This window comes from Perognathus longimembris, chromosome 26 (assembly GCF_023159225.1).
Source record: "Perognathus longimembris pacificus isolate PPM17 chromosome 26, ASM2315922v1, whole genome shotgun sequence".
Lineage (NCBI taxonomy): Eukaryota > Metazoa > Chordata > Mammalia > Rodentia > Heteromyidae > Perognathus > Perognathus longimembris.
In genome coordinates, this window is record NC_063186.1 from 11,243,345 (window position 1) to 11,270,097 (window position 26,753).

A 26,753-nucleotide genomic window follows, 5' to 3' on the forward strand; every position below is an offset into this window, starting at 1 on the left:
ACTGAGTGCTAGGCAAGCACTGGACCACTAAGCCACATTCCCAGCATACACATGACCTTGACTGGATTATGAAGACTTGGCCTGGAGAAACAGAGTGAGATCAAGTAACTTTCATCCAAGTATTTTGAAAGACTATATGATTGGGACCTAGATAAGGGAATTGTGAAATTCCGGCAGAAAATAAAAATAATACTGTCGCACTGTGCTGAAGGGCTTGGTGGAGAGCCAGAATACATGTCATCCATCAGAGACGCCCCGTGCTCTAAGGATAGCTAGGACTTGGCAGAACATTGAGTGTTCTAGTAAAGTCCTCATCTGATGACTGAGTCACCCCCTTTTGTACAGCCTTATTTTTTATTTTTTATTTTTTAGGTCCTGGGGTTTGAACTGGGGTCCTGGGCGCTGTACCCTGAGCTCTTTTGCTCAAGGCTAGCGCTCTGCCACATTGATCTTGTACCACTATTAAAGGTAATAATATCTATCAATGGAATAAAATGAAATAAGATACCCTGGATGGCTACGTTCAATTTCAGGGTGAAGTCGCCCACTTTCCAACTCCTGGGCATTCACTGTAGAATGCGCGTTTCCGAATCTCCCATGGAAGCCATAATTTAGGAAAAACAAAAACAATAAATAAATAAATAAAGAGTGAAGTCTGGAGGTCTCGACGCGGGCGTGACCTTCCCGTCTCGACCCCCTCAGCTGCGCCTGCGTCGCGTTCGCGCCTTTCTGGGCCTCCTCGGCCCCCGTCGCGGACGCCGCTCGTCGCCCCGCTGACGTCATCAGGGAGCGACGCGCGCGGCGCGTTGCCCGGGAGACGGTTGCCGGGGCAGCGCGCGGCGGCGTCGAGAAGGTGTGTGTGGGGGGAGGGAGAACGCGCCGACGCCGTCGGCCCCCCCCCCGCTCCCACCCCGCTTCCCGCCAAAAACAATTAAATTAAAAATAAGAAGCAAGACGGGGCGAGACCGCGGTAAGTCCCGGAGAGGGTGGCGGGGTCGGAGCTCCCCCGAGAGAGGAGGTGGGATGGACAGACAGCCTGCCCCCAAGTTCCTGTCGGCCGTAGGACTCGAACTCGGGTCCACCCGAGCTGTCACAGCCATGCACAGAGCAGAGGCTGGAAGAGAGGGGGGCGCCAAAGCAGGGACTCCCCCAGCATCTCTCACCCCGCCCCCGTTTCCCCTACCTGAGCCAGCCCCCCGGCACCCCACCACAGGAGGGGCACCCCGTGTCGGAGCCTTCCACCCCTGGCCTAGATGCTGGCTCGGCACACAGTCTTGTAGGCCTTCTTCAGCGGTGTGGAAAGGAGGCATCTTGGTATCTTGATTTGGGGGGGGAGGGGGTCGGGTCTTCCTGCCATGGGGGGGTGGGGTTGGACTTCATGTTGTTATTGGGAATTGCAAAAACAAACAAACAAACATGATTTTGAGTCCAGCCCACCGGCTCTCGCCTGTCATCCTAGCTACTCAGGAGGCTGCAATCTGGAGGATTGTGGTTCAAAGCCAGCCTGGGCAGGAAAGTCTGTAAGACCCTTATCTCAAATGAACCACCAGAAAAGTGGTTAATCCATTTCCATTAGGAAGTGGCGCTGTGGCTCAAAGTGGTAAAGCACTAGCTTTGAGCAAAAAAGAGCTCAGGGACAATGCCTAGGCCCTGAGTTCAAGCCCCATGACCCACAAAGAAGAAAGAAAAAAAAACACATAGAGTATGTGTGTTGTGTGTGTGCGTGTGTGCTTGCACGCATGTTCTCATATCAATCTTGGGACTTGAGCTAAGGACCTGGGTGGTACCATCTCTGAGCTTTTGTGTTCAAGGCTAGTGCTCTACCATTTGAGCCTTAGCTTCACTTCTGACTTTTTCTTGGGCCGGGGGAGGGGCATTGGAGATCAGAGTCTCACAGACTTTCCTTCCTGGCTGCCTTTTTCAGACTGGCTTTACTTAGCAAAATACTTTTAAATTTCCTTGATGGTTTTTTTTTCCTGACTTCATAGCTCTTTTCTTTGCTTGACATCACTGAATCATGTTCCATGTATATGGGTGTATGTATGTATGTCTACGCTCTTCTACCTGGACTTGAAGTCAGGGCCTCACAATCTTCCTTGGCATTTTATTAAATAATGTCTCTCTACCATTTGAGCCATAGCTCCACTTCTAGCTCTTTGCTGAGAAGTGGAAATAAGAGACTCATGGACTTTCAGAGCTGGCTCTGAACTTCAGTCCTCAAATCTCAGCCTCTGGAGTAGCTAGGATGACAGGCATGGGCCACTGGAGCCCAGCTTTCAACTTTCAAAGAACAAGAAATAAGTGTTAGAATATATTAGACTTTGCCAGAAAACCACACCGACATCCAGGTACAAGAACAAATGAAAGTTTATTGCCAGCAAAAGGACTGGCAAGACCTTTTCCTCACAAGGGAGAAGTGAGAAGAAGTGCTGGCTATTGTCTGAGGTGACCTATATAACCTAGGGGCCTTTGGAGGGGGGGACTCCAGTGTGGACATCTGGATGGGGGCTTCCTCATGGTGGGCTAGGATTTATGGCTGCTGCTCAAGTGGTAGATAAGGGATCCTGCAGCTTCCCTGGCCTTGAGGTCACTCTAGGGGCATCTAAGAAGATCTTGTTGCCTTATATGGTCATAATTGCCTTAAAGGAGGGCTATCTCGGGGTAAAGGGGTGGATTATTTACTTCCCTCACCAAATGGGCCTAGCATTGCCTAGGAAAGCAGCATGCTAAGCTATGGGAGAGGAGGCTATTGGGCCAACAGTAACAATGCCTGAACCCTGGTCTTAGAAATGAGAATTTTGTTGGTGGGTCAAGGAGGAAGGGAGCAGATAGGGCTATTAGCTCCTAGAGGATTGTAATAATACTTAACCAAAGTTGAGAGTCACCTAGGAACAGGCTGGCTGTGTTTGAGTGACAGGTCACATCCTAGTGCCATGTGTGGTCTGATGGCATGTACAGTGCTTTGGCATTTATGTATGTATGTAGGTATGTATGTATGTATGTGTATATGTATGTATTGTTGGTCGTGGGGCTTGAACTCAGGGCCTGTGCACTGTCCCTAGGCTCTTTCAAGCTCAAGGCTAGCGTTCTACAGCTTTGAGCCACAGCCCCACTTCCAGTTTCCTTGTGGTTCATTGGAGATAAGAGTGTCACAGACTCTCCTGCCTGGACTGGCCTCGGAATACGATCCTCTAGATCTCAGCCTCCTGGGTAGCTAGGGTGACAGGAGTGAGCGACCAGCGCCCGGATGCTTTGGCTTTTATAGGGTTCAGGTTGGGATGGCCCCCAAGTATCTGCATACACACTTGTGCAGAACTTAGCAAAAAACTCCAGGCTGGAGCTGCAGACCAGGTTTTTGTGCTAAGTGCTTGGTGTGGAGTTTTGCCACACACTTCTCTTCTGGCTCTTAAGGGCACAATGGCCACAGAGGAAAGCTCCCAGGATATTTTGCGGCTCCAATTCAAGGCCATGCAGGAACTACAGCATCGGAGGTTACAGAAGCAGATGGAGAAAAAGAAGGAAAAGGAACTGAGCCGCCAAAGCCCAGCAGAGGAACCAAAGGAGTCATTGGAGATTGCCGACAGCCTTAGCTTTCTCCACACAGACGAGCAGAATCTCAAGAGCATCTTTGAACAGAGGTAAAAAACAGGCCTGACCAGGGCTGGGAAAGTGGGTTAGTGGTAGAGCGCTTGCCTAGCATGCATGCAGCCCTGGGTTCGAGTCCTCAGCACCACATACACAGAAAAAGCCAGAAGTGGCGCTATGGCTCAAGTGGTAGAGCACCAGCCTTGGGCAAAAGAAGTTCAGGGACAGTGCCCAAGCCCTGAGTTCAAACCCCTGGACCAGCAAAATAAAAAACCAAAAATGGACTTTAAAAAATGCAACACAGGGGCTGGGAATATGGCCTAGGGGCAAGAGTGCTTGCCTCGTATACATAAAGCCCTGGGTTCGATTCCCTAGCACCACATATATAGAAAACAGCCAGAAATGGTGCTGTGGCTCAAGTGGCAGAGTGCTAGCCTTGAGCAAAATGAAGCCAGGACAGTGCTCAAGCCCTGAGTCCAAGGCCCAGGACTGGCAAAAAAAAAAAAAAAGCAACACAGTTTCATTGTTATTATGAAGGTATTTACAAAGAGTTACCATTTCATAAGTCAGGTAATGAGTGCATTTTGCGGTTGGGGACCATATCACCCCTTCCTTTGCTTTTCTCCATCTTTCCCTCAAAAGTGATTTAAAAAAAAAATGTTGGTCATGGGGCTTGAACTCAAGGCACAGGCACTGACCCCGAGCTCTTTGTGCTCAAGGCTAGCCACTTCTGGGTTCTGAGTGGCTAATTGGAGAGGAGAGTCTCACGGGGACTTTTCTTCTAGATCTCAGCCTCCTGAGATGACAGGCTTGCCCACCTGAGCTGGGAGTTTTAGAGCTCTCTTGAAATCAGCTAATAATCTTGTTCCGATCGTCTTTCTCCTTTGACTTATAGGAGGAAATCTGCTTATTTCTCCTCTTGATTTTGTTCCTTTTTTTTTTTTCCTTTTCAAAAGTTTCATTAGCTTACACATTAGCTTACACATGTAGTGGTAGACTTCATCCTTAGGTTGCCACATGGGCTTATCCCCCCTAGTGGCCAGCCTGGGCATTGCAAGCCTGGGCAGGGAGGCCGGACCCCCAACTCCCACTGCTGTGAGGGGCCCTTTCCTTGCCCAGGGTGCTGGAAGATGAGATCCAGCAGCTTCGCGAAGAGCTCAGGGAAGCGGTGGATGAGAACGGAAGACTGTACAAGCTGCTGAAGGAAAGGGACTTTGAAATCCAGCACCTCAAAAAGAAAATCGAAGAGGACAGATTGGCCTTTACAGGTGAGCTCTGAAAGGACACCGCCATCCTGCCTCCCCCACCCCCAGCACCAGTGGGTTGGCCCCAGTGGCCGTGTTGGTTCCAGAGAGCAAGTACCCACGAGACACACTCTCAGCAGGCTCCAGGCTGGACCACGGTCTGGGAGGCCTCTGCTGGCTGGACTTTGGCTCGCTGGCTGCGGAACTTATGTAGCCACAGACATCCGGGGCTAACCTTGGCCTTGTGAGTACTATTGGCTCTGTGGTTATGGGTTTGACCTTTGCCCTGCGCATCTGAGCAGGGGTGGGGCGTGGTCCTGATTGTGCTCTATCATGTGTGCAGCTACGGAATGTTTCCCAGCTGGCCCCCCAAATCCACAGAACATAGACATCACCAGCCACGGCTACAAGCACCACCCTGCACTAGCCTATGTGTCCCCGTGCCTTTGAGAGTATGCACTCAGTTAGTGTGGAAGTCAAAAGCAATGGGAGGAGTTGAGGATGTGGCTTAGTGGTAAAGTGCTCGCCTAGCATGCATGAAGCCCTGGGTTCGATTCCTCAGCACCACATAAACAAAAAGCCAGAAGTGGCACTCTGGCTGAAGTTGATAGAGTGCTAGCCTTGAGCAAGAAGAAGCTCAGGGACAGTGCTCAGGCCTCTGAGGTCAAGTCCCAGGACTGGGAGGGGAAAAAATGCTCGGTGAGCACATGCATGTACATTGGGTTGTATTTTGTTTCGCCACAAAATTAAAAACAACAATAACAGCCATCTGGAATAAACAGGCACACCCTCTTAGCAGCACTTGATTTAACTCAAACATCTGGGGCTTGGCCAGGGTGGCTCCGCATTGGTTCCCGCATCACTGCTTCCTGTGACTCACCAGCTGGCCCAGAGCTGTTCTGTTTGATGAAGATGGCATGAAGGAAGAGCATGAACTCAACTTCCATGGTGTTTGCCAAGGCTAGCTCCTGGGCCAAGCTCAGAGTCAAGCCAGCCTAGAAAGTTTGAAGGATGGCTGGGCGCCAGTGAGCTGGTGACTCACGCCTGTCATTCCTAGCTACTCAGGAGGCTGAGATCTAGAGGATTAGGGTTCAAAGCCAGCCTGGGCAGGAAAGGCTGTGAGCCTCTTATCTCCAAGGCACCACCAGAAAACCTCAGGTGGTTCTGTGGCTCAAAGTGGTAAGAGCACTAAACTTGAGCAAAAGAACTCTGGAATCATGCCTGGGCCCCAAGTTTAATGAACCACCAAAAAGCCAGATGTTAAGGTGTGGCTCAAGTAGTAGAGCACCAGCCTTAAGAAAAACAAAAAAGCTCAGAGACAATGCATGGGCCCTGAGTTCAAGCCCCAGGACCAGCAATAATAACAATAATAATAAACAAAATATCATGTAAACCCTTGGGCCTGGAGTGGATGAGCAGGCTGGTTTCCTGTTGACCTCACCACCCCTCTGGTTTTAGGGACTGCCGGTGTAGCTGGAGATGTGGTCGCTACCAAAATTGTCGAGCTGTCCAAAAAGAACCGGGTGCTGATGGCAGAGTCTGAGGGAGCCAAGACCAGAGTGAAGCAGCTGACCAGTCGCATCCAGGAGCTGGAGCGGGAGGTGAGGGCCTGCTCACTCACTCTTCCAGAGTGGACCTGGGAGTTCGAAGCCAGCCTGGGCAGGAAAGTCCATGCAGCCCTCTTATCTCCATTGAACCAGCAAAAGGCCATTAGTTCGAAGTGTGGCCCAAGTGGCAAAGTGCCAGTCTTGAGGGAAAAAGGGAAGCAAGAGTATGAAGCCCTGAGTTCAAGCCTTAGGATTGGCACAAGAAAAGAAGAGGAATGAAGGAAGGAAAGGGGGGAGGGAGAAAGGAAGGAGGACAGAAGGGAGGAAGAAAAAAAGAACAAAGGAAAAAAGGAGGGAGGGAGGAGAAAGGAAAGAGGAAGAGATGGAAGAGAAGAAAGAAAGAAAAGGAGAGAAAGGAAGAAGAAGAAAAGGAGTTGGAATGGTGGCTCAGTGGTAGAGTGCTCGCCTAGCATGCATGAAGCCCTAGGTTTGAGTCCTCAGTACCAGATACACAGAAAAAGCCAGAAGTGGCACTGTGGCTCAAGTGGTAGAGTGCTAGCCTTGAGCAAAAAAAGAAGCTCAGGGACAAAGCCCAGGCCCTGACTTCAAGTCCCACAACTGGCAAAAAAGAAAGAAGGGGAAGAGATGAAAAAGAAAGAAGGAAGAAAAGAAAGAGAAGACAAGGAGGAGGGGGAGGGAAGGGAGGGAGGGAGGAAGGAAGGAAGGAAGGAAGGAAAGAGGGAAGGAAGGAAGGAAGGAAGGAAGGAAGGAAGGAGTGGTCACAGCCACAGTTTCCCAGCTTACAGCAAACTTAGCCAGCACCGCCATAACCTCGAGTATATCATTCCTGTGTTCCCTACCTCCTGGGCTGTGTCTAGAGCTCTGAAGGGACAGAGTATGGCTAAGTGCATGGTTGTTTACCAAGCTAGTAGTGAGTATTTGGGCATCATCCTATCATGAGACTGAGGAATTGAGACAATCCACGAAACCGTCTCCCGGCCCCAGTGTGGTTTGTAAAAGGCAGTTCTTCCATGAAGGAAGAATGAAGCCCAGACCAGGTAACCCCACACCGAGCCGCGGCACCCAAGCACTTGGGGAGAGTGGCATTTGGGGGGGGGGGGGTCTGGGCCCTTGCCAAACACCATTAAAGATTAAATGCCAGGTTTGCTTTCTCAGCTGCAGGAAGCCCGGGCCAGGCTGCCACCCAAGAGGGCAAGCGATGCGGAAGCCAGGCCTCTGAAGGCCCAGACGGGAGACAGAACCTTGGTATGCATTCTCCTTTGTTCCAGAGCCTCTGAGAGCCAGCCCCTGGACTCTCCCCCTTCCACACGCCAGCCAGGGCCCTTCGGGGTCCCCTGAACCCCATGGGCGAGCCAGGTGCTCTTGTCTGTCCCTACAACCAGTCTGCAAGCCATGTCTTGCTTGAGCTCTGCCCCTTAGCTTTTTCACTGGTGCTCGACCACTTGAGCCACCTCTGGGCTTTTTTTTGCTGGTTCATTGGAGCTAAGCGTCTGACAGACTTTGCTGCCTGGGCTGGCTTTGAACTGTGATCCTCAGATCTCAACCTCAACCTCCAGAGTAACTAGGATTATAGGTGTGAGCAACCAGTGCCTGACTCTAAAGGGATTTTTATTTTATTTTATTTTATTTAGTCAGTCATGGGCCTGGGCACCATCCCTGAGTTCTTTTTGCTCAGGTTAGCACTCTATCTCTTGAGCCACAGCGCCACTTCCAGTTTTCTGGTGGTTCATTGGAGATCAGAGTCTCATGGATTTTCTTGCCCAGGCTGGCTTTGAACCGTGATCCTCTAGATCTCAGCCTCCTGAGTGGCTAGGATGACAGGCATGAGCCACCAGCACAGGGCTTAGGGATTTGGGGGGTGGGGGGGGGGGTGGAGGCTGAAGAAAGAAGACCGGAAATGCCTTCCAGGAAGAGCAGTGCAGGCCAGAGCAGAGACCGAAAACTCTAGACGTTTCTATTGCTGTAGACTGAATGATGGTAGCCTGGAGCCCATAAAGGGAAAAGGAACTTGAGCCCCCCACAAAGTACCAGTGCAAGCCAGATACTGGCAGCTCACACCTGTCATCCTGGCTACTCAAGAGGCTGACATCTTGAGAATTGTGGTTCAAAGCCAGCCCAGAGCAGAAAAAGTCCATGAGACTCTTACCTCCGATGAACCACCAGGAAACCAGAAGTGGCGCTGTGGCTCAAGTGGTAGAGCACTAGCTTTGAGCAAAAGAAGCTCAAGGACAGTGCTAAGGCCCTGAGTTCAAGCCCCAGGACTGGCAAAAGAGAAAAAAAAGAAAAAAAATGTGCTTCTCCTTGGCTATAGCCAGATGCCTGGCACTCAAGGCACATTCCAGAACATACTGGATCCCTCCCTGCTCTGCGTGGGGTTTCTTCAGGCCTGAGGGCTGAGCTCCCCTATAGACTGCATTTCTGGAATTTTCCCTGCTCTGCCCCCCCCCAAAAAAAAACAGCCCACCATGGAAGCCTCTGGAATTTCATTCTGTAAGCTGCTAGGTTGAACAGACCAAGAGTCAGCTTACCCACCCCATGCCACCCCATCCTCCCCTTCTGCCTGGCACTACAGCCATAGCTGCCCTTCTGGGGTCGCACCCTTGATATGAGGTACCTTGTCACCCTCCATGGTACCCAGGGATCGTTATTCTAGACGTATCCCTGAGAGATGAGGAAATGAGGCTGAGGGAGGGCTCTACATCCAAATCCAGCCGAGGTCTCCATCCATGTTGCGAGGTGGGGGGGTGGGCGAGCCGCCCACAGATAGGAGGCCAGCTTTGCAGCAACCACAGTGGGTTGTCAGGGCCGTTTCCCCCTCTGCAGGGCAGACTGGAAGCCCTGCACTGCATTAAGATGAGACAAGACAGGCGCCCGGCTGTGACGCGGAAAGGGAACGCGAGGGCAGCCAGACACAGAAAAAATAAAAATATAAACACTTTTGTGTGTATTTGTATATGTGTCAGTTGTGGGGCTTGAACTCAGGGCCTGGGCACTGTCCCTAAGCTTCTTTTGTTCAAGGCTAGCACTCTACCACTTGAGCCACAGCGCCACTTCCAGTTTTTGAGTGGTTCATTGGAGATCAGAGTCTCACAGAGGACTTTTCAAATCTTGATCCTCACATCTCAGGCCCCTGAGTAGCTGGGATGACAGGCATGAGCCACCGGCACCTGGTCACATTTCCTTTCTTTGATTATTGGGTTTTAAGCTCTGCAGAGCCCTGGAACTTTCTAGGTCCCAGTCTGTTTGGATCTGTCTTGCTGATGTTTGACATGGCAGGCACAGATTTTGCTCATGCCCACTGTAGAAAGAAAGATGAGGAAGTCATTGAGCCGGGCCCCGGTGGCTCTCATCTGAGGATCCCGGTTCAAAGCCAGCCTGGGGGCAAGAAAACTCCATGAGACTCTTTCATCTCCATCAAACCACTCCAAATGCTGGGAGCGGGGCTGTGGTTCAAGTGGTAGAACACCAGCCAGCCTTGAATGAAACAAAGCTCAGGGACTGCACGCTCAGGCCTTGAGTTCAAGTCCCGAGACCAGTCCCCTGGATTGGGGAGGGGGAGGGGGGAGACACTCTAACCCTATGATCATCATGACTATCAGTGCAGCAGGTGACCGCACTTCCTTTCTGTCCCCCCCCCACTCCTCCCCCAGCTGGAGACACCGGAGGTAAAGGCGCTACAGGAAAGACTGACCGCCACCAACCTGAAGATGAGCGACCTGCGGAACCAGATCCAGTCCGTGAAGCAAGAGCTCCGGATGGCCCAGAAGGTTCTTTTCCAAGGCAGGGCTTGGGATTTCTTCTCTGGCTGCCTCCCATCCCCTGCCTCCCACCCACCCCAACTCACAGCCCTGAGAAGAACTCAGCTGGCAAAACATGGCTCAGCTAACCCAGGAGGCTGAGACCTAGAGGATCCTGGTTCAAAGCCAGCCCCAGGCAGAAAGGATCCAGTGAGACTCTTTATCTTCAATAAACCACTGAAAAACCAGAAGTGGTACTGTGACTTACAGTCACCAAACACTAGCCTTGAGCAAAAAAGCTCAGGGACAGAGCCTAGGCCTTGAGTTCGAGCCCCAGGACTAGCACCAAAAACAAAACGATTCCTTCCAGAGAAAAATGCTGAGACTTGGGACACAGCCCAGCGGGGCCCAGCCGCGTGGTTGTTTATTTGTATGGACACTGAGTTCTCTGGCATTTGTCTCCTCTGCTGGAACCACTCAGACTAGCCCAGATTTCTAGAACAATGTTCTATTGTGGAAACAGCACCAGAGACTTGGGATGCCAGATGAGGAGTCAAAGCTGGGCTTCCACCAGGCCCAGGACTCAAAGCTGGAACACATTGGGCTTTTTTGTTGTTGTTGCTTATTTGTTTTTGTTGTTGTTTTGTTGGCCGAGGGACTTGAACTCAGGGCCTGGACGCTGTCCCTGAACTCTTTTGCTCAAGGCTAGCGCTCTGCCACTTTGAGCCACAGTGCCACTAAGGGTTTTCTGGTGGTTTCTTTGAAGATAAGAGTGTCACAGCCTTTCCTGCACAGGCTGGCTTTGAACCACGAGCCTCTAGATCTCAGCCTCCTGTGTAACTAGGATGATAGGCGTGAGCCAGTGGCCCCTGGGCTCCGTGCATTGTTTTGTATCTCAAAGCCTTGGGGTAGAGCCTGAGTGCCCCCTTGGGCAGCTAAGAAGCCGAGCCCTTCCGAAAGCCCATCCTCAAGCGACACAGTGGGACTCTCAGGGCATGGGCTAAGCAGCTGCCCCCAGCAGACCTTGGAAACCCGCGTGATCCAGCATGGCCACACATGCCACGAAGGAAGGCATCCTGGATGAGTGCCGGGGGCTCACGCCTGTCATCCCAGCTCCTCAGGAGGCTACTGAGGATCTGAGGATTGTGACTTGAGGCCAGCGTAGGTAGACACAGTCTGAGAGACTTATCTCCAATTAACTGCCCCCCCAACACACACACACACACACACACACACACACACACACACACACACACACACAGAGCTTTGGCTCAAGCAGTAGGGCACCAGCCTTAAGCGAAAAAGCAAAAGTGGGAGACCCTGTGCTTAAGCCCCAATACTGGCATCAAAGAGAGAGATAGAGAAAGGAAAGAGGGAAGGGAGGGTGGGGTGGGGATGGGCAAGGGGCCCTTTGTGGGTATTACTGGCCATTTCTTGGGTGCTCTAATCGTCACTTAGGAAATGCTGGTGCCCTCTTTTAAGGGGGGGAGAGCAGGCCTGTGGAGGCTCGAAGGTGATGGGGGTGACACCCAGCACCTAGCATTGACTCCTGCATGAATCCCTTCCCTGTCTGTCTGTCTGTCTGTCTCTGTCTTTCCTCTCCATCTGCCTCTCTCTCTCCTCTCTGTCTCTGTATATCTGTCTCTTCCTCCTCTCTGTCTGTCTCTCCATCCTGTTTGTCTGTCTCTCCTGTTTGTCACTCTCTCCTCTCTGTCTCTGTTTCTTTCCTCCCTGTCTGTCTCTGTCTTTCTCCCTTCTCTGTCACTCTCTCCTCTGTCTCTGTCTGTCTTTCTCTCCTTTCTGTCTGTCTCTCCTCGTCTGTCTCTGTCTCTGCTGCCTGTCTCTCTGTCTCTGTGTGTCTCTGCCCATCTCTGGCTCTGTCACACTGTCTCACACTGAACGCGCTGCCTCATCACAGGTTCTGGCCAGCGAGGTTGGAGAAGACTTCAACATTCAGCAGCTCCTCTCCTCACCGGGGTCTTGGAGGGGAAGAGCGCAGCAGATCCTCGTTCTGCAGAGCAAGGTGTGAGCGGTGGCCCCTGAGCAGGGGGCTCCCCCCCCCGGGCCCCCAAAGGGGGGACCAGCCTGCAGCACACGCAGTCGGGCAGCAGATCCCTCTCCAGCCTGCTTCTAATACGAACAAACACATAACACTTACATAACACTTACCCCACGCCAGGCACTGCGGACGGAAACGATGCCAAGGCCGTTGGTTGCAATTTCTTCCCCCAAAGTTCGTGTACATTTATCTGTGTGACTATTATAATTAGATTCCTCTCTGCCTCCCCCCACCCCCCGACTTTGGTCCACAGGCTTGGAATCTTTTGAAAGTTTTCATGACCCAATAACACTCCCCCCTCTCTTTTCTAAATATTTTGGGACATACCAAAAGGAGCTCCAAGCAGGGGACCCCAGAACGAAGGGATTGCTTACATTCAAACCCCAGCTCTCCATTTCATGCTTCCTTCTTCCTTCTTGGAGAGCCTTTCCAGGCCTCAGGCTTCTCATCTGTGAACGGGTGTATGAAATCCGTACGCATGTATGAAATCACCACCAGTGGTGGCTCCCCTCCCCCTGCCCTTCAGCAGGAAAAACATGCAAGAATGTGTGTAATTAAAAAATAATAGTAATTATACTATTTACTTCCATCCCCAGGAACTTTAGGGTCATAGCTTCTGGTGGCCTTTTTTTTTTTTCCTTTGGCCAGTCCTAGGCCGTGAACTCAGGGCCTGAGCACTGTCCCAGGCTTCTTTTTTGCTCAAGGCTAGCACTCTGCCACTTGAGCCACAGCACCACTTCTGGCCATTTTCTGTATATGTGGTGCATGAGGAATCGAACCCAGGGCCTCATGTATACGAGGCAAGCACTCTTGCCACTAGGCCATACTCCCAGCCCTTCTGGTAGCTTTCATTCTCAGAGTTAACCATGAGATAGATCCTTGAAACCAACAAGGGCAGTGGCTTGGGGTAGGGAGTGGGGAATTTTTTTTCAAAAAGGTTTTTTTAAAAAGAATGAATTGCCACTGGTGGTTCACACCTGTCATCCCAGCTACTCAGGAGGCTGAGATCTGAGGATCCAGGTTCAGAACCAGCCCAGGCAGAAAAGTCCATGAAAAGTCCCTTATCGCCAATGAACCACCAGAAAATCAGAAGTGGCGCTGTGGCTCAAGTGGTAGAGCACTAGCCTGGAGCAAAAGAGGCCCAGGGACAGTGCTCAGGTCTTGAGTTCAAACCCCAGGACCGACCAAAAAAAAAAAAATTGACAACCAGAATTTGAGAGTCTTGGCCTCTGACACTGCCGACCAGCTCAGCTCATTGCTTTATTGTGTCTCAGTTTCCTCATCTGTAAAGTGGAGTTAATACTGTCCTCCTTGTAGGGTTATCATGAATTAAATTGCAAACAAAAACAAAAATCCTCTTGTGAATTGCATCCCAAATAGTGCCTGGCCATAATTAACACCCCCAACCCCCCCCCCCCCAAATTAGCTATTACAGTAGTTGTCAAATTGTACATGAAGTGATTTACAGTTTTCAGGTCCTAAGTTCAAGTCCTGACTTTGGACCCCCCCCCCCACCAAAAAAAAAGGAAGGAAGGAAGGAAGGTTAGGCTACACTTTGCAAGCCCTGGGGCTTGAACTCAGGGCCTGGGCCCTGTCCCTGAGCTTCTGCTCAAGGATAGCACTCTACCACTTGAGCCACAGCACCATTTCCAGCTTTATTCTGTGTATGTGGTGCTGAGGAATCGAACCCAGGGCTTCATGCATGCTAGGCGAACACTCTACCGCTGAGCCACCTTCCCAGCTGAGCAGTGAGTGAGCTTTCCCACCACCCCTCAGGTCCGAGAGCTGGAGAAGCAGCTGGGACAGACGCAGAGCAAGGAAGAGCCATCTGACCACGCAGACCCAAAGAAGCTGTCAGCACAGGAGAAACACCTGCTGAGAATCCGCAGCCTGGAGAGGGAGAAGCAGGAAAGCTGGGAGGTGAGGCAGGCCAGGGGAGGGGAGAAGGGGGGACCCCCACTTGTGAGATCCAGAAGCAGCTGAGGATCCCCAAAGCCTTCAGTGACCCCCTTATAGACAGGAGACACCTGCAGCCCTGGCTCTGCCCTGCATAGCACTTACTTCCTGTCAACCCTTCTTGAGCTACAGGACTGGGGTCTCCCCTGGACCCACTCAGCTTTTGGGGGCTCTGCCCAGGCTATTTGGGGGGGAGGGAGGGGGATGCTGTACTTAAAACACTTAAAAAAATTTTTTTGCCAGGTGTCAGTGGCTTACACCTGTCATCCTAGCTACTCAGGAGGCTGAGACCTGAGGACGGCAGCTCCAAGTCAGCCCAGGCAGAAAAGCCCATGAGACTCTTATCGCCAATAAACTAGTCAGAAAACGCTGGAAGTAGCTCTGTGGCTCAAGTGGTAGAGCGCTAGCCTTGAGCACCAGGTGGCTCAGCGACAGAACCCAGGCCCTGAGTTCAAGCCCCAGGATTGCCAAAAAAAATAAAATTATTGTTACTATAAAGGTGATGTACAGAGGTGTTACGACAGTTCCATAAGTCAGGTAATGAGTACATTTCTTTTGGGGGCCATGTCACCCCTTCCCTCCCTCCCACTTTTTCCCTCCTGTCTCCACCCACAAGTTGCAGAGTTCATTTTTCCACATCGTGTCCAGTGAGGACCAGGGCTGCCTTTGTTCACCCTCTGTCCTCCCATTTCTGTGCCTCCCTTTACCCTCCCAGAGACAGATGAATGAACGAACAAACAAGAGAAAAAGAAAAAAAAAAAAAGCAAGAACAGCAACAAAGGGGAACAAAAACAACACCTCATTTTCATTCCCTGGAGTTCATCTCAATAAGTTTATCATGCACTGATGTGTTTGAGATTTAGCTTCTGTATCTAAAGCACTTTGCGTGTGTGTGTGTGTGTGTGTGTGTGTGTGTGTGTGTGTGTGTGTGTGTTTCTGTTCCTGGGGCTTGAACTCAGGGCCTTGGGAGCACAAGGCTGGCGCTCTACCACTTGAGCCACAGCTCTACTTCTGCTTTTCTGGGGGTTCCTTGGAGATAAGAGTCTCACAGACTTTCCTGCCTGAGGCTGGCTTTGAACCCCGATCCTCAGAACTCAGCCTCTGGAAGTGGCTAGGATGGCATGTGGGAGCCACTGGCACCAGGTTCATTCTTGCACCTTTTGAAATCACACAGAAGCTAGCTGGGGAACGCGATGCTCTCCAGAGAGAGCTTGAAGAATTGAGAAAGAAGTTGGAGGCCATGAAATCTCGCAACAAGGTGTTGTCGAACGAAGTGAAGACCCTCAAGACCCAGATGGGGACTCTGGTGGAGAAGGGCAGACATGATGATGAGCTCATCGATGCACTCATGGTATCTATAGCCAGCCTGGATTACAGGCATAAGCAACCAGTGCCACTTCCGGCTTTTTCTGTGTATGTGGTGCTGAGGAATCGAACCCAGGGCTTCATGCATGCTAGGCGAGCGCTCTACCACTAAGCCACATTCCCAACCCCAATTGCTTTTTGCAATCCAGATACCTGTTCTACCTGCTGAGGTTGGGGGGGGGGGGGGTCCTTAGATAATCCTGGGTGGTACCCACTGTCAGGGACTCTGCCCCAGACTGACTTGATGCCTGCCTGCCATTCTTGCTCATTTCCTCTCCCCCCCACCCACCCCGGACTCCCCAACCCCCAGGAGCAGCTGAAGCAGTTACAAGAGATCTTGGGCAGCCTGAGCCTCCAGGAGGAGAAAATGCGCCTGTCCCAGCACAACCAGGACCAAAAGGCCAACAGCGAGGCCCAGCGGAGCAGCAGCCTGGTGGCCCAGCTGCGGGCCATGGTGGCGGAGCGAGAGGAGAAGGTGCGGCAGCTAGAGCTGGAGATCGGGCAGCTCAGCAAGCAGGTGAGCAGAGCACCAGCTTGTCCCCGTCTTCGTTTCCGAGCCTGCCCAGTGCCTCCAACACCGGAAAAAAAAAAAATCTCAACTCCTTTCCACCAGTTTTTTGTTGTTGCCAGTCCTGGGGCTTGAACTCAGGGCCTGGGTGCTTTGTTCCTGAGCTCTTCAGCTCATGACTAGCGCTCTACCACTTGAGCCACAGTGCCACTTCTGGTTTTCTGGTGGTTCCTTAGAGATAAGAGTCTCCTGGACTTTCCTGCCTAGGCTGGCTTTGAACCACAATCCTCAGATCTCAGCCTCCTGAGGAGCTGGGATGACAGGCATGAGTCACCAGCGCTTGGCGTCCCACACATCTTTTGTCAGGCCAGGTGCCCAAAGGTCCCCTTGGGGACTGGTGGAGTCAGACACTGTGGCCCTCGAAGGCGCCCCCCACTGGTGGGGCTGATGTGGGGAAGAGGAGAACCAGTGGTTTCTGGGAGAAGGAGTCTGTGCCAGGCACAGAAGGCTCTCTGTGACAAAGGAGCCTCACAGCTTCGGGGTGCACTGGGGTTGAATAGCACAGTCAGAGACAGATCCCAGAACAGCCTTGCTTCTTATATCCTAGGATCTAGCCCTCCCTGCCCCCGCCCCCAGCCACAGAGGAGCCACCTGCTTTGTCCTGCAGCTGTCATTACCCCAGTGGCCCCAGGACAGCCTGCATGACATCGCCATCAGCTGCACCACCCTCCTATTATTGTTGTTGTTGTTATTATTGTGATTATTTTGTGTGTCAGTCCTGGGACTTGAACTCAGGGACTGGGCTCCATCCTTGAGTTTTTTCTGCTCAAGGCTGGTGCTCTACCACTTTGAGCCACAGCGCCACTTCCGGTTTTCTGGTGGTTCATTGGCGATAAGAGTCTCACAGACTTACTTGCCCCGAGCTGGCTTCAAACCTCGATCCTCCAGATCCCAGCCTCCTGAGTAGCTAGGATGGGCAGGCGTGAGCCACCAGTAACCTGGCACAACATAAGGTTTTGAACTACCTTGGAGACTCAAATACAGAGTAGTTTCCTGGGCCCAGTCCCAAGTCCTCCCACTTTAGAGTTCTCACACTCTTCGGGGCCCTTGTCTGAATCTGACAAAGAATTGAAGGAAAGGACATAAAAAGCTAGGGTAGGAAACTGATAGCTTGCTGGGCACCAAGTGGTTCACGCCTATCATCCTAGCAACTCAAGATGCTGAGATCTGAGGATTGCGTTTCAAAACCAGCTTGGGTAAGAAAGTCTGTGAGACTCTTTTTTTTTTTTTTTTGGCCAGTCCTGGGCCTTGGACTCAGGGCCTGAGCACTGTCCCTGGCTTCTTCCCGCTCAAGGCTAGCACTCCGCCACTTGAGCCACAGCGCCACTTCTGGCCGTTTTCTGTATATGTGGTGCTGGGGAATCGAACCTAGGGCCTCATGTATCTGAGGCAGGCACTCTTGCCACTAGGCTATATCCCCAGCCCTGTGAGACTCTTTTTTATCTCTGATGTACCAGCAAAAAAAATCCAGAAGCGGAGCTGTGACACAAGTAGTAGTGCACCAGCCTTGAGCAAAAAAAAAAAAAGCTCAAGGATAGCAGCCAGGCCCTGAGTTCAAGCCTTAGAACCATGCGTGTGCATGCATGCGTGCGCACGCACGCGCACACACACACACACAGACAGACAGAGAATTTGGGAATCTTTATTACAAGGAGCCAAACTAATTGGAAGCTAAAATAACAGAATTCCTCCCATGAGGAATTCCACCAGATAGAATAATGAGGGAAAAAAAAAAAGTAGGAGGGGCTGGGGATATGGCCTAGTGGCAAGAGTGCCTGCCTCATATACATGAGGCCCTGGGTTCGATTCCCCAGCACCTAATATACAGAAAATGGCCAGAAGTGGCGCTGTGGCTCAAGTGGCAGAGTGCTAGCCTTAAGCAAAATGAAGCCAGGGACAGTGCTCAGGCCCAGAGTCCAAGCCCCAGGACTGGCCAAAAAAAAAAAAAAGTAGGAGCAGAGGCACAGTTTATCTGAAAATAAGAATTAGGACACAAGGGGAAGGGCTGGGAATGTGGCTTAGTGGTAGCATGCTTGCCTAGCATGCATGAAGCCCTGAGTTCTATTCCTCAGTACCACATACACAGAAAAAGCCAGACGTGGTGCTGTGGCTCAAGTGGTAGAGTGCTAGCCTTGAGCAAACAGAAGCTCAGGGACAGTGCCCAGGCCCTGAGTTCAAGCCCCAGGACTGGCAAGAAAAAAAAAAAAGACACCAGGGAAAACTGAGTTAAATCCTCTTAGCTACTGGTGGCTTAGTATAACCACCCCCCACACACACACACACCAAACTTAGCCTTTTGGGGTCTGCTTCAGAGTCATCCGAGTCTTGCCATTACCTTCATCTTCCCAGAAGAGGGGGTACATGCTCCATGGGTCACCTCTGCCTTCCTTAGGGTCCCCAGGAAGAGGAAAGGAGGAAGTCATCATCCTATCTCCCCCTCCCCCCAACTCCCTTTCTGAAAGAGGCATTTGTTGGGTGTCATTGGCACCGGAGTAATCCCAATCAAGCCAGCCTCATTTTTGTTTTAGGTCCTAAAAACAAGCCCCTTTCATATCTTTTGAAAGCCGGAAATGAATCCAAGTCATCCCCAACACCACCCCCCCACACACACATATGCGCTGCTTCTTCCGGGCCTCTATGCCCAGCCCTGAGAAGACTGTCTCTCTGTAGTATCTTCGGAGTAAAGGAATGGGCGAGGGATCTGCTAGGCCTGACGTCAGCCCTGGCCACATCAGGGTCTTGGAGGACCTGAACTACACCAAGTCTCCAGCCTCCTCTGGCGATCATGCTAGCCGGTTGGGATCTTCCCGGTAAGAGAAAGATGGAATGGATGGTTTGGGGGTGGAGGGGAGTCCGTGAGGAATGATTTCAAACAAAGCTTCTGATAAGAAGCCAAAAGACTTTACAGTTTGTTCTTCTAGTACGAGGACCTGATGCTACAGTGCAGGAAAGAGCTAGTGAGGTTCTGTTCTGATTACTCTGTGACCATCGTTATAAATATGCTCTCCAAGAACCCTTGGGGTGACAACAACAATAGATAGGAAAATAAAGAATTGTTTCAGCAAGGCACAATTTATTTCTGTGCAGAAGGGCCCGGCCATCAGCCAGAAATCTGGCATGCAAGCAACACAAGAGCAGTCCAGCTGCTCCCCTATTTATGCCTAATGCAGCAGGCCCCACCCCTCTGCTCTGATTGGCTGATCCCTGCCTCACAATCTGCTTGCGATTGACTGGTTTGAGTAAGGTCAATGTATTTCTATAGGTCATCCCTAAGGCAGCAGGCCCCGCCCCTCTGCTCGGATTGGTTGAGCTCCGGTTCACAATCTGCTTCCGATTGGCTAGTTTGGATAGGGCAGAAGGTATTTACCTAAGGTGATTTTGAAATAAGATAAACAGTTCACATGTAATTTCCGAAATATACCCTTGCCCTGGCTATTTCTTGAACAGTCTGGTGGCAGGTTGTAATTCCATCTTGAAAAGAAACCAAGATATAAGACATAAACCTTCGAAATCCTTCCTTATCCCATGGCAGTTCCTCTTTTTCCTTAACCCAAAGCCAAATCACCAGGCCCAAGCAGGCCTTCTTAAGCATTTTGTCACTTCCTGCTTGGGGACAGTCACCTGTGTGGCAGCCTCTCTGGGCTGGCTTCAGATCCTTCCAGAGACCCAGTGTTGGCATCTTGGCTTCAGGCGTTTCAAACAGTAGAGGAACCAGCAAGCCCAGGGCTGGTCGGGAGCTCACACCTGCAATCCTGTAGTCCGAGAAGGCTGAGAACTGAGGATCGTGGTTCAAAGCCCACTGAGGCAGGAAATGTCCTGGTCACTTTATCTCCAAGAAACCACCACCAAAAAGCCAGACGTCGTGCTGTGGCTCAAGGGGTAGAAAGAACATCAGCTTTCTTGAGTGGGGGGAGGAGACTCTGAATTCAAGTCCTAGTAATGGAACCAAGGGGAAAACAACAGCAACAAGAACTAAGAATTGAACACAGCCCCCCTCGATCCCTGCTGGCCCTCCCAGGCAGAATGGAGGCCCAGAGGCTCCCCTTGGGGGCCTCCCATCCTGATGGACCCCTGCTGTGTCTTTGCCTAGCCCCGTGTCCAGCCTCGGCCACACACTGGTGGAATCGGCCCTCACCAGGCCTTCCCTGCCCAGCCCCCACGGGACCTCATGGGGGCCCTCCCAGCCCTCCCCCAGGTACGTGCCCAGCTCCCCCCCCCCAACACACACACATGTTCTCGGCTCTCCCATGTGGACCATCCCCTCCATTAAAAGGGCAAAGATCACTGGGTGCCTGTGGCTCATGTTTGTCATCCTTAGCTCCTCAGAAGGCTGGGATCGGAGGATCCTGGTTCAAAGCCAGCCCAGGCAAGAAAGTCTATGAGACTCTTCCTCTCCAGGGAATCGCTAAAAAAGCAGGAAATGGAACTGTGGCTCAAGGGGTAGAGTGCTATCCTTTGTGTGTGTGGGGGGGGGGGGCTCAGAGACAGGGCTCAGGTCCTGAGTTCAAGTCCAGGAGCAGCACCAAAAAAGAAAAGAGAGGGGGGAGTGTGACAAAGACAAGGGACTTGGGCTGGGGTCCTCAAGCACAAAGCCTTGGTCTTAAAGGCCAGGCTGGGGCTCTTTCCTGTTACCAGAGAGACAGCAGGAGGAACTTCCAGCCCCCCCCCCTTCCCGGCTTCTAGCACCTTCCCTGATCTGGGGTGGTGGGGGAGGGGGAGCTTTTACATCACCCAGGTCCCCACTCAGTCACTGATACCCCCTCAGTGTTGGAGAACACAGCCTCGGGGCTTCAATGGGCCCTGTGTTCTCCATGCCAAACCGGCGGACAAAGGGGTAGCATTGTCCCATCTGCTTCTGAGCCCCGTCTCCCGTCATCCGAGCTGCGCTTGGGCACTGGGCTCCGGTGCCAGGCAGGCCTCTCACTGCGCCAGCTCCCGCTTCCTTTTTATGCTTTATTGTTTGTGAGGGTCCTGGGGCTTGAACTCAGGGCCTGGACACTGATTAACCCTGAGCCTTTGTGCTCAAGGCTAGTGCTCTACCAAATCCACACAGCTCTATGCAGGCTTTTCGGTGATTTGGTGATTCGTAGGGGATGAGACTCTCACGAATACCCCCCCTCCTCCCCCTCCCCCAAGCTGGCTTTGAACTCTGGTCCTCAGATCTCAGCCTAGCTAGGATGACAGGTGTGAGCCACCATTGCCCAGCTCAAGGGGGTGGGGGTGGGGGCGAGGGGAGGCTGTTTTCGGCTTCAGGCTTCCATGTTACCTCTTCTCTCTGCCTTCTGCCCATCCCCCAGGTTCTCAGACTCGCCGGAACACAAAGGCTGGCAGGCCCAAGTGGCAGAGATCAAGGCCCTGTGGCAGGCCACCGAAGTGGAGCGGGATCGGCTCCAGGAGTTTGTCACCGTCCTGCAGAAACGGTAACAAGGGACCCCACGCGCTCTCTTCCTGGGGGGCAAAGGGAGGGATGGGGCTGGGCCTGGGAGCTTGTCCCCCCCCACCCCCCAACCCCAGAGTGCTGGTCCAGGGTGCTTCCAGCCACAACCCAGGGGCTCAACTACAGCACCTGGTCCCCCTCAGCACTCTGTGACCCTATGCACCCCAGGGGTGCCAGATAGGGAGAGATGCTCTTCCCTAAAGGATGCCTTCCCCCCCACAAAAAATCAGGGCTCCTTGCTCAAGTGACCCTGTTTGGCAAGAAATGCAGGTGACCAGGCTCAGTCATGGGGTGACCTCCACCCCGAAAACAAAATACAAAGGATGCTACTGAGAGTCCAACTGGATCGCGTATCAGTTAGGACTCTTGGAAGATGAGAGACGCCAGTTCTGGCCCCAAATTAAATGTTCTGTTTTGTTTTATTTTGAAAAGTCCAAGGGCGCAGAGTAGGACATAAGCCTAAAATGCAGCAAGGGATCTTGGGAGCAAGAACTCTCAGGCTGGACTTTTAGTAGCTCACACACCTGTCCTCCTTAGCTATTCCGGAGGCTGAGATGTGAGGATCACTGTTCAAAGCCAGCCTGGGCAGGAAAAGTCCATGAGACTCTTTATCTCCAGTGAACCATCAAAAATAAAAAAGCCCACAGTGGCGGTGTGGCTCAAGCGGTAGAGCACCAGCCTTGAGTAAAAAAGCCAAATGAGACTGTGAGGCACTGAGTTCAAATCCCAGTACCAGCACACACACACACACACACACACACACACACACACACGACTAATGGCTTAGGCATCGATGGTACAACAGGAGGAATGGAGACTTTGGTTACTCATGGATTCAGAGGGAAGCCAAAACCATGTGTTAGCCTTTTGCATGGTGTTTGCCATGGCTTAGTGTAATGAAATGCAGAGTTGGCCTGTGAGCACGCTACTGAAATCTGGGGGAGGGGAGAGGCTACCCCCACTCGCAGCCAGGGCATCAAAGATAGCTGCAACTTCTTCCTGGGGGCTGGGAAGGTGGCTTAGTGGTAGAGCACTCGCCTACCATGCGTGAAGCCGTGGGTTCGATTCCTCAGTACCACACACAGATAAATCTGGAAGTGGCGCTGTGGCTCAAGTAATAGAGTGCTAGCCTTGAGCACAGAGAGGTCCCTCAGGGACAGCGCCCAGGCCCTGAGTTCAAGCCCCAGGACTGGCAAAAAAAAAAAAAAAGGAAGAAAGAAAAGAAAAGATAGCTTCCACTGAGTAAGCCTTCTCTTTATGGTTTTCAATTTGCAATCTCTCATCAATTTTTAAATGGGATCATACATTATGCATCATCTTCTGCTATTTATCTCATTTCCTCATAGATCACAGACTTGCTCTTCTTGCCAGTACCGATTCTTGTAATGGTTTCCAGAGGATTGTACAAATCTGATTTTTTTCCTCCCTCCCTTTATTTTTGCCAGTCCTGGGGCTTGAACTCAGGGCCTGGGTGCTGTCCCTGAGCTTCTTTTGCTCAAGGCTAGCACTGTGCCACTTGAGCCACAGCGCCACTTCCAGTTTTCTGGTGGTTCATTGGAGATCAGAGTCTCAAGAAGGGGGCTGGGAAGGTGGCTCAGTGGTAGAGCGGTCGCCTGGCATGCATGAAGCCCTGGGTTCGATTTCTCAGCACCCCATACACAGAAAAGGCCAGAAGTGGCGCTGTGGCTCCAAGTGGTAGAGCGCTAGCCTTGAGTGAAAATGCTCGGGGACATTTTCTGTCTGTGAGCCCTTGCTATTACATAGCAAAAAGGATTTCTGCCGATGCAGTGATGGTGATGGATGCTAATGTAGAGAGGAAGATGATCCGGGATTAGCAGGTTGCCTCCATCCAACTGCGTGGGGCCCTCAGACCAGAGGGATGTGCGGATCTGGTGGGGGGAGGGATATGCTTACAGAAAGCATCGGGCAGGACAGAGAGAGACGCGCGCTGGTTTGGAGTGGGGGACAAACAGGCCTTTCGAAGCTACGAAGGGCCCGAGCCATTATCGGAGGATGGAGGTCTGAGGACAGCAGAAAAGGAGGATCGCAGTCTGCTTCTGCACAGAGCTGGGTAGCTAAGTTGTTATTCGGTGTGGTAGCAGGTCAAAGAGGCTGTATTTAGGCCTTCAAAAAGAAAGAAACAGGGGCTGGGGATATAGCCTAGTGGCAAGAGTGCCTGCCTCGGATACACGAGGCCCTAGGTTCGATTCCCCAGCACCACATATACAGAAAACAGCCAGAAGCGGCCCTGTGGCTCAAGTGGCAGAGTGCTAGCCTTGAGCGGGAAGAAGCCAGGGACAGTGCTCGGGCCCTGAGTCCAAGGCCCAGGACTGGCCAAAAAAAAAAAAAAAAAAAAGAAAGAAACATAGCCAAGCCACGCGCCGCTGGCTCACACCTGTCATCCTAGCTACTCAAGAGGCTGAGATCTGAGGATCACGGTTCGAGTCCCCGTGAGACTCTTAATCTCCCAAGGACCCAACCACCCAAAAACCGGAAATGGAGCCGTGACTCAAAAGTGGTAGAGCGCTAGCCTTGTGCAAAATAGCACCCAGGCCCCTGAGTTCAAGCCCCAAGACCGACAAATAAGAAGAAGAAGACTAGCCAGCACGATGCAGTGCCTCCCACCGGTTACTCCCCACCCCCCACCCCAGAGGCAGACACAGGAGGATGGAGTAAAACCCCAGCTACAAGGGAGGCAGCAGTCGGAGGCCTGGGGTCTGAGGCTAGCCAAAGGGGAGCCAGCCTCGTGGCTGCCGCCTCTAGCCTGGCCGGCCCTGCAGCCCCTCTGTTCCTCCCCCCCCCCACCTCCCCCCCTCCAGGGTGGATGAGAGCAGCAGCCGGCTCCTGGAGGCCGAGCGCCAGCTGCAGGAGGAGAGGCAGCGCACGGTGGTGCTGGAGCAGAGGCTGGAGAAGAAGCGCCTGGAGTCGGGCAGGGCCTCGGCCTCGCAGAAAGCCTCCAGGAGCAAAGCAGGTACAGTGTGGGAGTGGATGGGGAGATGCCAGTCCTGGGGTGTACCCTGCCAAGGGAAATCACAGGAAGCAGGCACAAAGAAAGGGGGTGTGGGGGGAGTGGGGGGAGGGCTCTGGCCTCACCTCACAAAGTGGCTGCCACCGCCCCGCAGGTGCACCCGCTTCCACCACCAGGCACAACCAAGCTGGCAGCGAGAGAAAAGACCTATCCTCTGCTGAGCTCTCGGATGTGCCAGCGGAGTCCCAGATTGAGGAGCTGACCACCAGGTACTGCCCTTCCTCCCCCCCCCATCTTCCCAAAAGGACAGAGGTGCCCCAGCAAAAGGGCTCCGGTGAGGCCCCTGTCACCTTTTGTACAGAAGGCAAGGCTAGTTTCTGGGGCATGGAATGCCTTTGTGAGACCAGTTGGGAACAATGTTAAAGGCAGGGGATGGGCACTGGGACTCACCCCTGTCACCCTAGCTACTAGGGAGGCTGAGATCCGGAGGATCACGGTTCAAAGCCAGCCCCGGGCAGGAACTCTCTCTCTATCTTTTTCATTGCTTGAACTCAGGGCCTGAGCACTGTCCCTGAGCTGCGTTTTGCTCAAGCACTCTACCACCTGAGCCACAGCGCCACTTCCGGCTTTTTCTATATACGTGGGACTGAGGACTCGAACCCAGGGCTTCAGGCATGCAAGGCGAGCGCTCTACCGCGGAGCCACCTTGCCAGCCCCGCTGAGGGCCTCTCGTGTCCTGGCTATGTAGGCTGGCCATCCAGGCGGAGGAGAACGAGATCCTGAGGGCCGCACTGGGCAGCGCCCTGCGGGGCAAGGAGGAGGACTTCCGGATGTACCACGAGACGCTGGGCCAGGTCAAGGGCGTCTTCATCCAGGCCTTGAGGCAGCAGAAGGCAGAGAGGAGCTAGGCCGCTCACTCAGCACCCCTAGGACCATGGGCCGGTCCACACAGAGGCCCCCCTGCTGCCTCCAAGAGTGACAAGAGGCCACGCCCCAGGGGAGGGACAAGACCCCCCAGGCCTGGCATCCCACTGGCCCCAGCCAGGACTCTGGGACTGTCTGTCATCCAATAGACTGGGGCCTGGGGGCCCATGTTCTGGAGCCTAGACAAGGCCTGTGCTCTGGGCCTACAGGAGAGCCCTTGGGGGGGGGGGGGAGTCCAGGACTGGACACCCAGCCCACAGGTAGCACCCTCATTTCCTCCCCCCGCCCCACCACCACCCGATCCCAGCTCTCCCATTGGCTCACCACGCTTCTGCTGGACTCCTAATAATAATTGTGATTTTCCTAACCACTCTGGCTCCCCCCCGGGGGGGGGGGTGGTGCGCCTCAGCGGCGGGAACGACACAGCCGGGCGTCAAGGTGAGGACAACGGGGAGCCCACAGGTGAGGAGCCAGGCCCCCGAAAGAAGCTGGGCCAGGTGGCACCCCAGCTCCTCAGGAGGCTGAGATCTGGAGGTACGCAGTTCAAAGCCAGCCAGGGCAGGAAAGTCCACGAGACTCCTTCTCTCCAATGAACCCCCAGAAAACCGGAAGTGGCGCTGTGGTTCAAGTGACAGAGCACTAGTTTTGAGCCCCCCACCCACTTCCCACCCAAGAGCTCAGGGACAGCGCCCAGGCCCTGAGTTCAAGTTCCAGGACCAAAACAAAAACAGGAAGTGGTCATTTTCATGGGTTCTGAGGGTTTCCAGAATTTCTCTGGTTCCTCCTGTGTGGTGATGGCCAGGCAGAGAGACCTGCGGGTCTCCTGGGAGTGGACGGTGGGAGACGATCTAGGGGAGACCCCCAACACACAAGCATGGTGTGACAGTGCAAGGTGTGGCAGAGGTGGGGTGCTAGGACTGGCCATCTTCCCCCAGGACCTCGCAGGAGACCAGGCCACAGTGACAATTTGGGGCCCCGGCCAGGAGAGGATCTGAAAAGTCTGAAAGTCCGGTCCATCTCCAATGAACCAGCAAAAAGCTGGAAAAGACGCTGTGGCTCATGGGCTGGGAAGGTGGCTTAGCGGTAGAGCGCTCGCCTGGCATGCCTGAAGCCCTGGGTTCGATTCCTCTGAGGAAAAAGCCGGAAGTGGCGCTGTGGCTGAAGGGGTAGAGTGATAGCCTTGAACAAAAGAAGCTCAGGGACAGTGCCCAGGCCCTGAGTTCAAGCCCCAGGACTGACCCCTCCCCCTCCCAAAAAAATACAGGGGTGGTGGGTGGCTCAGGGCTCAGTAGGATGGGGTTCTGTGGGGAGGTGGCTGGAGTTCTGGCATCGTGCCCACGTG

The 26,753-nt window shown here is 52.9% G+C and overlaps 1 protein-coding gene across 1 annotated transcript; it reads left to right on the forward strand.

The window, feature by feature from the left end:
* Positions 1-912: 912 nt before the first annotated feature.
* Ccdc13 (coiled-coil domain containing 13) lies at positions 913-25,441 on the forward strand. Its single transcript, XM_048334710.1, has 16 exons — positions 913-970; positions 3,412-3,638; positions 4,705-4,853; positions 6,288-6,430; positions 7,553-7,642; positions 10,048-10,164; positions 12,053-12,157; positions 13,970-14,113; positions 15,324-15,500; positions 15,825-16,031; positions 18,753-18,892; positions 20,173-20,248; positions 21,372-21,502; positions 24,339-24,490; positions 24,642-24,756; positions 25,236-25,441. The coding sequence occupies exons 2-16, from the start codon at positions 3,418-3,420 to the stop codon at positions 25,393-25,395; spliced, it is 2,127 nt and encodes a 708-aa protein (XP_048190667.1). The 5' UTR covers positions 913-970; positions 3,412-3,417; the 3' UTR covers positions 25,396-25,441.
* The last annotated feature ends 1,312 nt before the right edge of the window (positions 25,442-26,753 follow it).

Bases quoted from the DNA above. Each gene is read 5' to 3' on its own strand.
- Ccdc13 (XM_048334710.1), top strand. From the start codon at position 3,418: ATGGCCACAGAGGAAAGCTCCCAGGATATTTTGCGGCTCCAATTCAAG. The intron at 4,854-6,287 runs GTGAGCTCTGAA...CTCTGGTTTTAG, and splicing joins GGACAGATTGGCCTTTACAG to GGACTGCCGGTGTAGCTGGA. The intron at 7,643-10,047 runs GTATGCATTCTC...CTCCTCCCCCAG, and splicing joins AGACGGGAGACAGAACCTTG to CTGGAGACACCGGAGGTAAA.